The sequence below is a fragment of the Eschrichtius robustus genome, chromosome 21, assembly GCF_028021215.1.
Source record: "Eschrichtius robustus isolate mEscRob2 chromosome 21, mEscRob2.pri, whole genome shotgun sequence".
NCBI classification, from domain to species: Eukaryota; Metazoa; Chordata; class Mammalia; order Artiodactyla; family Eschrichtiidae; genus Eschrichtius; species Eschrichtius robustus.
In genome coordinates, this window is record NC_090844.1 from 35,292,124 (window position 1) to 35,307,276 (window position 15,153).

At 45.3% G+C, this 15,153-nt stretch overlaps 1 protein-coding gene across 11 annotated transcripts in view; it reads right to left on the minus strand.

Annotated features, from left to right (window-relative positions):
* CSGALNACT1 (chondroitin sulfate N-acetylgalactosaminyltransferase 1) overlaps window positions 1-15,153 on the minus strand; it is a 327,171-nt gene that overhangs the window by 16,108 nt on the left and 295,910 nt on the right. For all 11 annotated transcript variants that reach the window (XM_068531929.1, XM_068531930.1, XM_068531928.1 and 8 more), the window contains one exon: window positions 11,663-11,764. In XM_068531929.1, coding sequence (XP_068388030.1) covers window positions 11,663-11,764 — 102 coding nt within the window. The remainder of the gene's footprint in view (window positions 1-11,662; window positions 11,765-15,153) is intronic.

Below are 15,153 nucleotides of genomic sequence, written 5' to 3' on the forward strand. Positions count from 1 at the left end.
GTTGACATATCAAATATTTACACACAAATAGTATATTTGCTATTTACTGTGTAGAATATCAAACATTTATACAAAGTGAAGTCATGTTTAATACTTAAATAAGAATACAGGCAGCATTAGAAACTGAACTAACAGTATCGAAGGCATGACCAGCCAGGGGGCTGAGTGAGTGGTAGGGAGGCAGCAGAGTGCTACAGGTCCGGGGAGAGTGGTGATTTGGGGAACACACGTACCCCACACAGAGCTTAGTCTCGTTTGTTCTGTCCCCCAATTCCCCAAGCCCTGGTCTGAACTCTGCTGATGGACTGCTCTTCTCTGCCCTTCTGCAGTGGGTGGGGGTGGGAGAAAGGGAGGGGAGGAGAGGGGGAGAGGAGGGGAGGCTGGGAGGGGAGGGGAGGGGAGGAAGGAGGGAAGGGGTGGGGGAGGGGCGGGGGAGGGGAGGGCAGGGGAGGGAGCTTGCCTGTTGGTCACCGTCCCTGGGAAAGGGGGCTGGGACAGCTCACTATCCCAGTGCTTGAGATGACCTTGATGTAGAAGAATTTATTTTAAAGTCTTAGAACATCGGCCTCCATGCTTCAGTGTGTGGTCTGTAGAGGAAGAGATCTCGGGGAACGGGTGCCAGGCCCACGGCCGGATGCACACGCAATCTGCCTCCTCTCTCTTCGTCCAACCTCCCGACGAGGATGAGACTAGCCACGTTACACCCACGGCACCACCCAACCTGAATGTGCACTTTAAACCCACTCTCCAGCGCGCCCACAGGCCGGACGCAAAGCCCCAGGACACAGCCCCTGCCACTCGGTGTCCACACAGCGGCCCCTCTGCCCCACGGGCCCCGGCCGTCTCTGCTTCCCACGCCCCACAGAACCCTGGCTTCCCATCCACCCTGACCAACGCCGGCCGGCAGGGGACATGAGGGACCTGGACAAGACTGCGTGCCGAGGCAGGGTGGGGACGGAGTCCCTGCTGGCCGGGAAGCCCCATCGGCCGGTCCTGGGCACTGGAGAGGCGCAGGGTAACTCTGTCACCAGCCGTGGTTCCCAGTGGGGCGGCCAGGTCACTGTGCTCAGTTACACGTCTGTCTGAAGGTGGATATCGGTGCTGCCCTCCTCCTGATCACTCAGCCCAGCACCCCCTATAATTAACCAGGACCCCTCCTTCTCCTCTCTTGCTGTCAGGAAGGACCTCTGATAATTGGCACGTGATCTCTGCTGAGAAAGAGGGCTGAGCTGGAGACACCAGAAACCAAATCAGAACAACTTCCCTCCCCTCTTCTCCAGAATGGCGAGGTGAACACACCGCGAAGCCTCTGGGCTGGGAGTGGGACGCCCCCTCCCATCTCAGACTCATCAGCACCAGCTCCGGAGCACAGGGTGCACGGGATGAAGGGACACCAGCTTCTGCAGGATAACCGGGCCCCGGACCTTCCCGCAGAGGGACTCGCTCGCTGGGCCCGAGCGCCCTGCCCAGCAGCACGTGGACAGCATACTAAGAGGCTGTGCAGAAGCAAGGACACATTTCAACACAGAACACTGACTGGCCCGTGGGGTCGTGGGTTTGGGAATGTGCATGACACGACCACAGGGCCACAACCCCAGATGCAGGCCGCAGAGCTACACGGGCAGGGGCCCTGTTTAGTTCTCTGTTCATCCCCATCCCCTCCGCGGCGACCAGCCGGAAGATGGGCACCAAGAGCGTGGACACACTGGGGCCTCCTGTGTCAGCTCAGTGGTCCCTCCCCGGAATCCACCTCCTCCCCTGACTCCAGTGAAGATCCCACCCAATCCTCACGGCCCACATCGAGTGTCACTGCCTTTCACCCTCCTGTGGACCAAGGTGCCCTCTCTGAGCCCCCAGGCGTTTGGGCCAGTCCCGCCTCCGTTTTCCTGGGCCCAGTGCATTCTCGTGCCCTGTGCACTGGACCACCTGGTCTGTCCTCTAAACCCTGAAGGACAGGGACTGCCTTATTTTCTTATCTCTATCTTCAGAGATTATCAGCGCTGTGCAGTAAGTGGCGCCCACGGGGACACAGTGCAGGTCAATAAACACTGGGTGAATCAATAGATGAGTCAATGGAAAACACAGAGTGCATCTCAGACCTGTTACTGTGGGAGATGCTACCCCAAGACGCCACCTCATCCCCTCAGGTGGGCACTGGAGAGGCCCTCACACATCCTAAGCCTGCCTCCCCCATCAGAAAGAGGCTCCAACCAACACGTTCCCAAGGACAGGCACAAACCAAGCTTTTAAGAAGATGACAAATATGTAAGTAACGGGAAAAAAGAGAGCTGAGGAAAATAAAATGCAATTTGGTTTGAAATATTTAATCTAGCCATACAAAGAAATGTAATACTTAGCTGCATGTCTAGAGCAATGGCCTCGTGAGGAATGGGCTTTTTCACGGTAGAATGTGGGCATTACACTCTCTACTATGTAATTTCCTGTTATGCATCAGAGTCTGCAGTTCCAAACGGCCCCAGGATTACTTATAATTATTTCTTCTCTTTTCTTCTTGAATTGTATTATCAACTGATGAAACTCTTGGGTCTCTCATTCAGTTCCTTTCCTTTATATAATAAGTGTGATGCGTGGGGTCTCCTCCAGGTTATATGTAGTCATGCTGACAGAGGTTAATATGACCTGAGGAAGCCACTGTTTCAACCAGAGATTTAATTTCTCTAATTGACTTGCATTTCCCAGAACTGCGGGCTTAAAAATGATAAAAGATCTTGCTGTCTAACGTGATTTACTCTAATACAAATTTCCTCCCACCCCTGCAAGGAAATCCTCTTAATGTGACACTTCCCACAAGAGCCCTTCATAAAAAAAAAGAAAAAACCTTTAAAAATTTACATAGAAATATTATATTTGATGTATAACTTAAAAATTTAAATCTAACAGCCCTGAATATTGACATTTCTTATGAGTTCTACTTACTAAAGGGATCTGAATACAGTAAATAATTTAAGGCTAAACATATTCTCAGCCAGTTGTTCATAGTAGGCATTTTAAACAATTTAGAGTTTTCTAGTTTCTGAGCTTATATACAAGCCTGCTTATACAATTGTTTTAGCAAGTTTCTTTTGAAAAGATAAATAAAATTGACAAACCTTTAGCTCATTATCTAGAAAAATAAGAGAGATGACTCAAATTAATAAAATTATAAACAAAAAAAGGAGACATTACAACTGATACCAACCATAGTTGTCTCTCACTGATATTGTGAGAGACAACTATGAACAATTACATGCTGACAAATTAGATAACTTAGTAAAAATGGATAAATTCCTAGAAACACACAACACTCAAGACTGAATCATGAAGTAATAGAAAATCTGAACAGACCAATAATGAACAAGGAGATTGAATCAGTAATCAAAAACCTCCCAACATATAAAAGCCCAGGGTTAGATGGCTTTACAGATGAATTCTACCAAACATTTAAAGAAGTAATTCCAATCCTTCTCAAATTCTTCCAAAATATTGAAGAGGAAGGAACACTTCCAAACTCATTTCATGAGGCCAGCATTACCCTGATTCCAAAGTCAAACAAAAACACAACAAGAAAAGAAAATTACAGGCCAATATCCCTGAACATAATGCAAAATCTTCAACAAGATACTAGCAAATTGAATTCAAGAGTTCATTAAAATGATCATATGCCATGATCAAGAGAGATCCATCCCTGGGATGCAAGGGTGGTTCAACATCTGCAAATTTGAAAATGTTATACATCACATTAACAGAATGAAGAATAAAAATCATATTATTATTTCAATAGATGCAGAAAAAATTTAAACAAAATTCAAACATCCTCTTATGATAGAAACTCTCAACAAATTAGGAATAGAAGGAATGTACCTAAACATAATAAAGGCCACATATTATAAGTCCACAGCTAACATCATACTCAACAGTAAAAATTTAAAAGCTTTTCCTCTAAGATCAGGAACAAGACAAGGATGTCCACTCTTGCCACTTTTATACAGTACAGTATTGGAAGTCCTAGCCAGATCAATTAAGCAACAAAAGGAAATAAAATGCATCCAAATTGGAAAGGAAGAAGTAAAACTGTCACTATTTGCAGATGGCATGATACTATCTATAGAAAACCCTAATGACTTCACAAAAAAACCATTTTAACTAATAAATGAATTCAGTAAAGTTGCAGGAAACAAAATAACATATAAAAAAATCAGTTGTGTGTCTATCAATACAGATTTATAGTTACTGCTTTATGCAGTTATCTTTTTACTTTTACATCAGATAGGAAAAAAGCATAAGCAAAAAATACATTTATACTGTGTCTCGTATTTCCCTATGTAGTAACTTTTACTGGCCCTCTGTATTTCTTCACATGGATTTGAGTTTGTGTCCAGTGTCGTTTCATGTCAGCCTCAAGGACTCCTTTCATTATTTCTTGTGGGGCAGGTTTACTAGTGATAAAGTCTTTCAGTTCTTAACTGAGGATGTCTTAATTTCTCTTTCAATTTTGATGGATGGTTTTGCGGAATATTGAATTCTTGGTTGACAGCACTTTACTTTCAGCACTTTGAATATGCCACCCCACTTTCCATCTTATTAAGGATCCCATGGACCTGATGAGTTGCTTTCACTCTTGCTGCTTATGTAATAGGGAAGAACAAATCTGACTCCACATTGGATCTGTTTCTTTTACTTTAACCTTTGTATTCTACTGCTTTTGCTAGAAGTTAAATATGTTGCCTATAGCCTGAAATATACAGGGTAGCCCATTCTCAAGGCTCTGACCTTTAAAGGTATAACTCTTTTCCATTCATATAGAGATAAAAAGTTGCAGAACAGAGAACAACATTTGTCTTGTTGGAGGTTTACAGGAACATCGTTACCTGACCTACCTGACCTACGTGGACAGCTGCAAGAACAAAGGATTCCAGCACCAAGAAGTTTGCAACAACTAACCACCCCCCCCCTCCCCTTTTAGTATAAAAGGAACCTGAATTCTAACTCAGGAAAGATGGTTCTTTAGGACTCTAGTCCATCATCTTCTAGGTCTGCTGGCTTTCCAAATAAAGTCGTTATTCCTTCCTTGCCCCAACAATTTGTCTCTGATTTATTGGCCTGTTGTGCAGTAAGCAGTATGAGCTTGGACTCAGTAATACAAATTCTTTCTCTCTTTGTTTTTCAACCATTTGACTATGATATGTCTAATGTGCATTTCTTTGAGTTTTCCTGTTTGGAGTTTTTGAGCTTCTTGGATGTGTAGATTAATGTTTTCATCAAATACAGGGAGTCTGGGGCCATTATTTCTTCAGATATTTTTTCCTGCCTCTTTCTCTCTCTCCTATCCTGGGACTCCCACTGTGTCTATGTTGGCATGCTTGAGGGTATCCTGCAGGTCTCTGAGGTTTTCTCAGTTACTTCATTCTTTTTTATTTTTGTTTCTCAAACTATATCATATCAATTGACCTATTTTAAAGTTCACTGATTCTTTCTTCTGCCTGTTCAAACCTGATGTTGAGGCCCCACAGTGAATTTTTTTATTTTAAATATTGTACTTTTCAACTCCGGACTTTCTGTTTGGTTCTTTTTATAACTGATCTCTCTATATTTGGTGAGACATGGTTCTCATACTTTTCTAGTTTTTTAAACATGGTCTCTTTTAATTCTTTGACCATATTTAATACAGTTGACTTAATGTCTTTGTCTAGTAAGTACAACACCTGTGCTTCCTCAGGAACAATTCTAATGATTGATTTTGTTCTCTGTGCATGAGCCATATTTTCTTGTTTCTTTGCATGCCTCATAATTTTTTGTTTAAAGCTAAACATTTTAAATAATGTAATGTGGCAGCCCTGGAAATCAGAATCTCCACCCCCCTCAGGGTTTTGCTATTGTTGCTTTTTGTTGTTTGTTTGTTTAGTTACTTCCTGAACTAATTCTGTAAAGTGTACTCTTGTGTGTGACCACTTAGTGGTAAGCTAATGATTAAGCAGGGATTTCCTTAAATGTCTGGAACCAGTAAGTCTCCCAGTCTTTGCCAGGGGACTCTGTGTGCATGGTGGGGACTCTGTGAGCATGGTGGGGCATGTCATCAACACACAACCAAGCAGGTAACAACTTACTTGAGTCTTTACTTCCTTCTTGCACAGAGCCTCAAGATCAATCAGAGGTAAAAAGTAAGGGCCTGCTCAGGTCTTTCCTAAGTATAGCATAGCCTCTGGATCCCCAGGAATGTGCTGGAGCTTTCAAAGCCCCTTTGGAGATCTCACTCCTCAGATTCACCTTCTGAGCTTTTTGGTTAGTCTACTGTTTGCCCCAACTCTTATCTACACCTCAGGCAGCCATAAAGTTAAAGACTTCCTATAATTGTTTTTTGTCAAATACCCCTGGATAAAAAGTTCCACGGGGAGGCCTCTGAGTCAGGTCAAATGAAGACAACCTTGTGAGCAGGGTCTTCCAAAGAAATCCGCAGGCAGGTCCAATAATGACAGTTCTCTGAGAATAATGCTTTCAAGGAGCTCCAGCCCCATCCCAGCCCCCAGTGGCTGCCCGGCTGTGATTCTTGTGGGCTGCCGGTCCTCAAGGCTATTGAAGAGCTGGGGGCGGGGGTGAAATGGGGCAAGTTAAAGTTCGCAAAGCTCCCTGTTCACACCAAAATTCAGTCGTTTGGATAAACACTTTCCAGACTGTTGCAAACTTTATTTTCCATAGTTCTTAAAAAAGTTGATTCTGAGAATTTTTAGTAATTTTCTCACTGCTTTTATGGAGGAGAATTTTGCAAGCTCTTTATTCCACCATTTTTACTGATATCACCTTTTTTTTAACTGTTGCATTATATTCCATTGTATGAACTTAATATCATTTAATTTTTTCCATAATATATTTTCCCCCAATTTTTTACTTGGAAAATACTTAAACCTTTAGAAGTGTTGTAACCATAGTAAAGTACCCATATACCATCACCCAGATTCACCAAGTGTTAAAGTTTTGCCATATTTCCCCCCTCCCTCCCTCCCTTCCTTCCTTCCTTCCTCTGAACCATTTGAGGTTACAGACATCATGGCAACTTCACTTTCAAAGATAAGTACTCCCCAAGAACCAGGACACTCTCCTTTATAACATTATAACAATGTAATAATCACACTCAAGAAATTTAACACTGTCACAATACTGTAATCTATATGCCATGTTTGAATCCCCCAAAGAACAACTTGGAATACCTAAAAATACAGGCACATCTCCACAAAGAGCTGGTCACCAAGCAGAGTCATGCTTAGCCCCTTCTCTGGCAGATGCCCAGTGAGACGGCCACAGGCCTAGGTGCTGCCTTCACCTGTGAGGTGCTTCCCAGGGTCCAAGACTCTTTATCTTCTAGGAAGGAATTCACTGTGTAGCTTTTTTCATTTTAGCAGATGACATTCTTATCTAAAACATCCTTGTTTATGAAAAACTATTAAAACAAAGCAACAATTCTCAAATTTCAGACAACTTTCCCCCCAATTTTCCTTTGGGATGTCCTGATAAAATGTTCCTGAGGGTACAAGTCAAGCAAATCGCTTCAAAGAGGCATGAAATGTGGACAACACCATGGCAACAGGGCATGTTCCTGGCAACACACGCACACACAAAACCCCCTCTCAGGCACATACTCGCAGGACACGGCAGTATCTCAGTTCTGGTGCTTCAATGTCACAGGTGATTCTACTGAAAGATGCCTTTGTGTCCTCACGAGTGGACAAAGATGAAGATACCACGCAGTAAATTATAACTCATGCAAATCCACCAACCAGTATGAATTTTTTTAAATTTCCTAATACATAGCTCCAAGCAAATGTCCATCTAGGCCAGAATTCCTCAAAATGTGGGCCATGGACCACCCATATCAGCATCACAGGTTGAGCTCATTCTCAGTGTTGGTTCCCAGGCTTCATCTCAGGCCTAATGACTCAGAAGTTCTGGGGCTGGATCTCAGGAATCTGTATTTTAAAAAGCACCCCAGGTTATTCAAAGTACATTTATATTTGAGAACCACTGAGCTAGGGTGTAATCTGAGATTAACTGAAGCTTAGTATGAAAAACTCTGTGGAATAAAAATCAGATATTGAGAACTGATTTGTACTGTTATCTACGTCAGTGGCTTCTAAATATTTTGACCACAACCCTTACCCTTTCAAAAGAATATATTATACATCATGACACAGCACACGCACACACGTGCGCACACACAGACACACACACACACAGTCTGAAATCAAAGTTTCATGAAGCAATATTTATCTTTAATACTTGGGATGTATTCTGATAATCTTCTATTCTATTTTGATTTTTTAAAAACACTGCACGTAACCCACTAAATCAATTTCACAACCCTCTAATGAATCACAAACTGTAGTTTGCAAAACACTGCTCTACAGCAATCAACTGAGACGTAAAGCTCGACAGAGTAAGCGTAAACCGAGAGACACAGACACTGCATGCTAGTCACTAAACTGGGGTTTTTCAAGGTATTCTTAAAATATATACATTAGCTAGATTTAGAACAGTTTGATCACAATGCTGATAGCCAAATGAAATAAATTTCATTTAAACTGGTTTCAAATCTTATTATTCTCAATGAACAATTATCGGTTTTTGGAGTGAGAATTTGGTGCAATGTTAAGACTAGGAGTCCAGGAGTTACAGACGAGGTTCAGATCTGGCTGTCCCCCTGGGCCGGGGTGGCAGCCTGAGTAACAACCTCTCTAAGCCTCCGTTTCTTCATCTAAGAAATGGGGTTAATATAGAAGCCACTGATGTAGATAACAGTACAAATCAGTTCTCAATATCTGATTTTTATTCCACAGAGTTTTTCATACTAAGCTTCAGTTAATCTCATCAGGTTGCTGTGAATATTAAATGACATAACTCATGTTAATAACAATGGTTATTATATTATTCAAAGATAAGATGCATTTGAATAAAAGCTTTAGCATCTTAAGAGAATGATAAAAATGGTATTTAAATAAAGCTTCGTATATGCGTTTTATATAGATTACAATGTGTACAAATCTACTACACACCTGGCATTGTCCTTCTCCTGATGAACGAACACTGAACATTTTAAAACTGAGTGAGGCCCAGTGCCAAGAGCTGGAGTTTCAGAAGCATGCGACACAGTACTACTAAGCAGCTTATAATCTAGTGAGGACAGCAGAAAGAAATGTAAACAGGCAAATCATAAGCCAAGTGCCACAGATAAGAGATGCTGCAGGGGTGTATGGGGACAGGTCAGGATGAGCTCCAGAGTGGGGACCTGGGTGGGGATGCACAGGTAGGGGGTCTGAGGAAGTAGGAAGGAGGATGGAGGGAAGGCCAAACCTAAGAGAATAATGGGCGTGAAGACAAAGGGTAAACTGCGCCCCCATCTGGCTGTGGGGCAGTAAGTCATCAAAACAAAGTTAGAAGTAAGAGCCAGCTTGGGTACCAGGCTGGGACAGTGGGTGATGAGGAACTTCATCTGGACGGTGGGGCTGCAGGCAGCCGTGGGAAATCAGCTCAGGCTGGTGGCAGAGGGCAGGGCATTCCTAGAGCAACGCCCTGGAAGGGGCAGGACACACCCCACGGCATCAGTGACATCAACACTGCAGTGTCGCCAGTGAACAGAAAGAGGAATCAACACAGAGAATGGCGCTCCAATGCATTCGCGGAAGTTTCCGCAGCACTGCTTTAAAGGCTGCCTCAGGCTCCAGAACGAAGTCCCCATCACGGGTAGTTTTATCTCTGGAAATTTTCCAAGCCATCCCTGCCCCTCAAATGATTTTACTTTTCTCGTTCAGATTCATTCTTCGCTCACCACACAACCTTCTGATTGCGAATTCAGCTTGCCAGGTCACGTGATACGGCGGAGACTGCCTTGATAGAATCCTGGGCGCTCCGGTTACTGGAAAGGGTATTTCCCATAACACTGTCTCAACTGGCCTTCACTCGTCCATCAGACTCGTGTAAAGTTGGTTACACGTATCTATCAGACATCTGATCACCTTCTGATGTCCTCGGAAGGTGCCAGAGCCAACAGGGCTGACGTCTCAGTCCTGGCTGGGCTTTCGAATCACCTGGATCTCTACTTCAAAATACCTCGAAAGGAGGCAGCTGGCTGCAACCAAGCCCTCCCTCGGGCAGCCCCTGGGGCGGCCGCCACTTTCCCAAACAATCATTCTCAATCCTGGCTGCATGTCAGAATCATCTAGGAAACTTGAAAAAGGTCCACACCCAGGGGGTGGCTACTTGCAGAGATGTTAAAACCTATCCACTGGGCAGAGGACATGAATTCTAATAACTCACGCTCCTTACTCCTAAGCAGAGATGAAAAGGATATTGCAATGCATTGGAGTCGAGAGATTTCTATTTCACTTACATTTAGGATATTGAATTATTTTATTCCCTTTGATCTCCCTTCAACAGGTGCCATAGCTTTAAGCTGGTACTAGTTTTAAACTCCTTTAGCTCCTTATTGCTTTAGAACAGAGGTTAGCAAACTCTTTCTGTAAAGGACCAGATAGTAAAGAGTTCAGCTTTGCGAATCACGCTGTATCTGTCACAACTATTCAGCCCTGCAGCTGTAGCCCGAAAGCAGCCATAACTAATACAGAAACTGATGAGCACGCCTGCGAGGCAATAAAACTTTATTTACAAAAGCAAGTGTGGACAAAATTTGACCAGTGCACTGCTTCAGCTGTTTGAATAATAATTAGCATTCTGATCTTGTGCTCGTAATACAAAATTGGTAACAAAGCCTGAAAATAAATACAAAAAGTGCACTCAATCTCGGCATCTTATCCTTTGATTGTCATCCTATTACCATTTACCAAAGACTCAAAACAGAGGGACTTGTTTATATTCAGACCATACGGACCTACTCAGACGACTTCTGCCCCCAGTACCTCTGACCACCCTCCAAGCTGCACCTATGGAGGAACCACCCACCTCGTCGTTCACCTGCAGCTTGCGAACCAGAGGGAGCGGGCAGTACCGCCAGCTTCCTCACTAGTAGAAAATGCCTCAGATATGTACTCATTAAATACATGCTTGTTCATTTCTTCTGGTAAGAAAAACCCCTCTCTTCTGCTTTTGAATACATTTAATCTCCCACGTAACAGATGAATGAGGTAAAAATCCAGAGCCCTCGGTCCAAAAGTGCTGGTTAAACAGCTTCTGTTAATCTAGGGTCCTTACCCAGCATCACTGGCCCCTGAGCTCTCAAAATGCAGAACGAGTGACAGTCAGAAGGGTGAGGCCATTTGCTAAGCGGATGAGAGCGAACCTTGACGAGCGGGGACTGAGAAGCAGCTCCCTGCGTGGCTGTGCTCCCCAAGTCCACCCCTGCCACGTGCGGTCCCCAAACCTGCTGTGTCACGCGGGGGCCGGAGGAGCCCTGCCCCCGACCCTGGGTGCTCTGGGCAGTTGCCTCCACTGTCCAAGTTGACACCCCTCACAATGAGGGCGGGTGTGAGGCAGGTGGTCCCCAGGAAGGAGGGCGCAGAACTCCCACCCCCGACACCACCACACGCAAAAGGCCAGCCCGTCACTCTCCCGGGTTGGGTCGCCCACAGTGAAAGGGACATAAAACGGCTTGCATGAGCTCAGGTATCTCCTCCCGCGTTCAGGTTCCAGACTCCCCACAATGGCTCCACATCAGACTTACTTGGAAGTGTTTTCAAGTATTCCTTTGACCTCATTCATTTCTTCTTTTCCAAAGTAAACGACGGTGAGATGAACTCTCCCATCCTGCTGGATGCACATCTCCCTAGAAGACAAAACATGGATGTCTGGTCCTGTGTTCACAGCAACAGGCAAAGCCGAAACAAATACCTATTCTGTAAAGTGCAAAAGGGTCCTGGGAGAGAACTGGGCTGCCAGGAGAGCAGAGAGGGGACAGGACATTCTGGCTGGCTCTTGCCATCACCTGTATTCTTATTTCTCTTACCAAGAAAACCATGAAATTTAAACATGCAGATCTGGTCAATGAAAACTCAGATGCAAGAGGCCACAGGCTCAACCTGCCTCAGGTCCAGACCATCAGGGCCTGGATCCAGTGTCTAGAACGGCCCTGGGTCCGTACCCTTCTCTGCCAGAAAAAATCTACAAAGTACAGAAAACACAAAGCCCAAGGTACAGATGAGAACACTGAAGTCCAACGAGGGTGAGACTGGATTCCTCGTCCTTGCCTTTTCTCGTGTGTGCAACACGGTCTTAGAGACTGAACGAGCAAAGATTAAAAAGACATCTATTTGTTTAGGACCCTAGAAACCCTGGGGACACCCAGTGTCATGGCTGCGTGGAGGGGCGATAGCCCAGAGCATAGCTGCTGTACCTCACCCTCCCTAGGCAGATTCCTTCACTGCTCCTCCCTGTGGCTGACGGTCCCAGGCACCCGGCACACACACGCCAGGCTCCCGGCAGCCCTCCTGGGCGGGACCAGGCCTACACCTGCCTTCCCCACCAAAGCATATCTGTTACTTGCCCGTGCCCTGTCCTCTGCTGAGGGTTTACTTCATATACATGTGTGTACCACATGCGTAAAGTGTGTTGATGTGTGTATATGGATGTATATGTAAATATGTGTGTATAAAAATGTGTTTACGTGTAAAACGTATGTGTGTACAGATATGTACGTGTGTGTGTCATTTTAGCAGATTTCTGAAAGCAAATGAATGGAACGATTCTACTGGCAGGATGGTACTTGTGATACGCTGATACTTTGCATGCCCTCCCATTTCATTCCTTTTATCGCTGTGTTGCAGCTTCCCTGAACCCCTGACAACAATCCATGTCAGAGTCTTTCAGAGTCTCCGAGCTCTAACTGCAGAGGCCAATTTATGCAGTGATTTTTATCGTGACATCAAGAAGGAGGGACTGCCTACCTGGGGTTGCTGGGAAGATCAGAGGAGATACTGTTCCTGCACTCAAAAGCCTTACTTGAGAAATAAATGAGCTCAAATGAAATCATCAGACACATCGTGGCACTGATAAAAGTTCACAGAATTCAGAAAGCACGGCCCAGCCTGTGGGCTGGGTGGCTGGAACCCTGAAGGACGGGCCGGGTTTAGGATGGCAGAGAGGAGGAGGAGAGAATCCAGAGGGAAGAAGTACTGGGGAAGATTCTACTGACCCTGGGCAGAGGCACCAGGGCTCACCTGGTCAGAGGTTTGGCTCCGAGAATTCTCTCTCTTTCCAGAGGAAGGAAGGGAAGAGCTGATCCTAAAAGCAGATGGAGGACGGGGCTCCAAGAAGCAGACAAGGGACCAGGAATGGGGCCAGGTGCTATTCTTGTTTCAAAACTGAGTGCTCCCCCAGCCTCAGTCCTGCAGACAGAGCTACCACCCACCGAGCACAAAATTCCCTGTACATAAACGATCCCTTCTGCAAACCTGCCAGATGACGCTGTTATTTCCTTTGCCAGGGCAGAATAAAAGCCCACACATAGCACCAAGTGCCCGAAAAACTATGCTTTAAAAGTGTGGGCAGTTGGACAAATCCATCCCAGAATCAGCAGAGGGTCACCCGCTGAGCCTGAATAAAAAGCATTCTTGTTTTTTCTAGTAACATCTTCCTTGGCATTTTAAAATCCATCAAAGGACTTCCTGTTTTCAAGGAATAAAACAGAGACACACTGGACCTTTACTTTTCATTCACCAGCTCAGGCGTCCCGAAAAGGCAAAGCAGAGTTTGTTCTGAGGGCCACCTCCAGGGCCCTTTCCATTTATTCATTTATTCCTTCCTTCCTTCACCAAACAATAAATCTTAAAAAATGAGTAGGCCGTTTCTACCCTTGAGTAGTCCTCCATCTGATTGGAGATTGCATGATTAAAGCTGTCTACACTGCAGCCAACACACACTGCCGGAGAGAAACACCATCACCAAATGTCTGATGATCTTGTAACTTTCATATTTTTCAAAACAGTTCTCACTGGACTCCATCCCCAGAAAGATGTGTAAGAAAGAGTGTGCACGTCGGTGACTGTGGGCACAGAGATGTGTGTTCTGGTGTAATTATCTGTACCTGGACCCACACTGCCTAGGTCCTTGGAGCCAACTCAGGTGCCCTGCTAGCTCGTCTCTATAACAGCAGGGTGGCGGTGTTTGGGACGAACCTCAGGGAACCCAACTTCCTAAGAACCCTCTGGGAAGCTCTTTGGTTCACCCGGCTCCACTGCTTTAGCTCCGCACTGGACTTTCTTCCACCTTAACCTGGAAGCCTAAAAATTCTGTTTCTATGTCACCAAGACCTTACCTTTTAGGACTTGAGAGAGGAAACAACAGTTCCTTCTCACCCAGGATATTGTAACACAGAGCATAGAGACTAAATAAGATCTCTTTTCAGCCGGAAAACACAGATCGCAGCCACTTAAACACCTATATTTTTATTTCCCAAGAGGCTCAGAGCACGTCACGGTCTCTGAGTTCTGCTACTAATCTGTACAACCGCACCGTGGAAAGAGACCCTTGACTGTCATTCATACCCTACCCGGACAGGTAAGAAAAGGGGTTCCAATGTCCTGCCTACCTAGGCATGCAGCCCAGTTTCCCTCAGGACCAGCCCGGTATTGGTACCTCAGGTTTCCTTGGCGAGGGTGAGGGATGTGCCCAGGACGCCTCACGGCTCTGGTCCTACCACTCAGGACCCCAGCACAAAGCTGGGTAGTGGGCATGGCCAAGTGGAGGACAGATGCTGCTGGCAGAGAGCATGGCAGCACCAAAGCCCCTCGGCATCCGTGAGGACCAGCGATGCTGTTCTTGGGAGAAGCACTGAGTTTGCACCACGCAGCTGACCCGGCAGTTAGCGGAGGCTGAAGTGTGTCTGACCTTGTGTGAGACCTCCCTGGGAAGTCGGACAAAGACCAGAGGGCACAGGAGGCTGAATATCTCGCCATAGAAGGTGAGAGAGAGCAGGAAAACCATGTTTCTCATAGTTAGGGGACCTGTTCTTATACCCTGGGCTGAGTGGCCTGTGGAAACATGGTTTCAATGACAAACATTATTGAGTCCCTTTGTTGTGTGATGCATAATTCTCACTGGAGTAAGATTTTAAAAGAACCATCGTGTATGGCCCTGTAGGGGGACCATCCAGGTTTGCCTGGGATTCTCCAGGGTTTAGCACTGAAAGCCCACATCCCAGGAAACACCTCAAAGCAA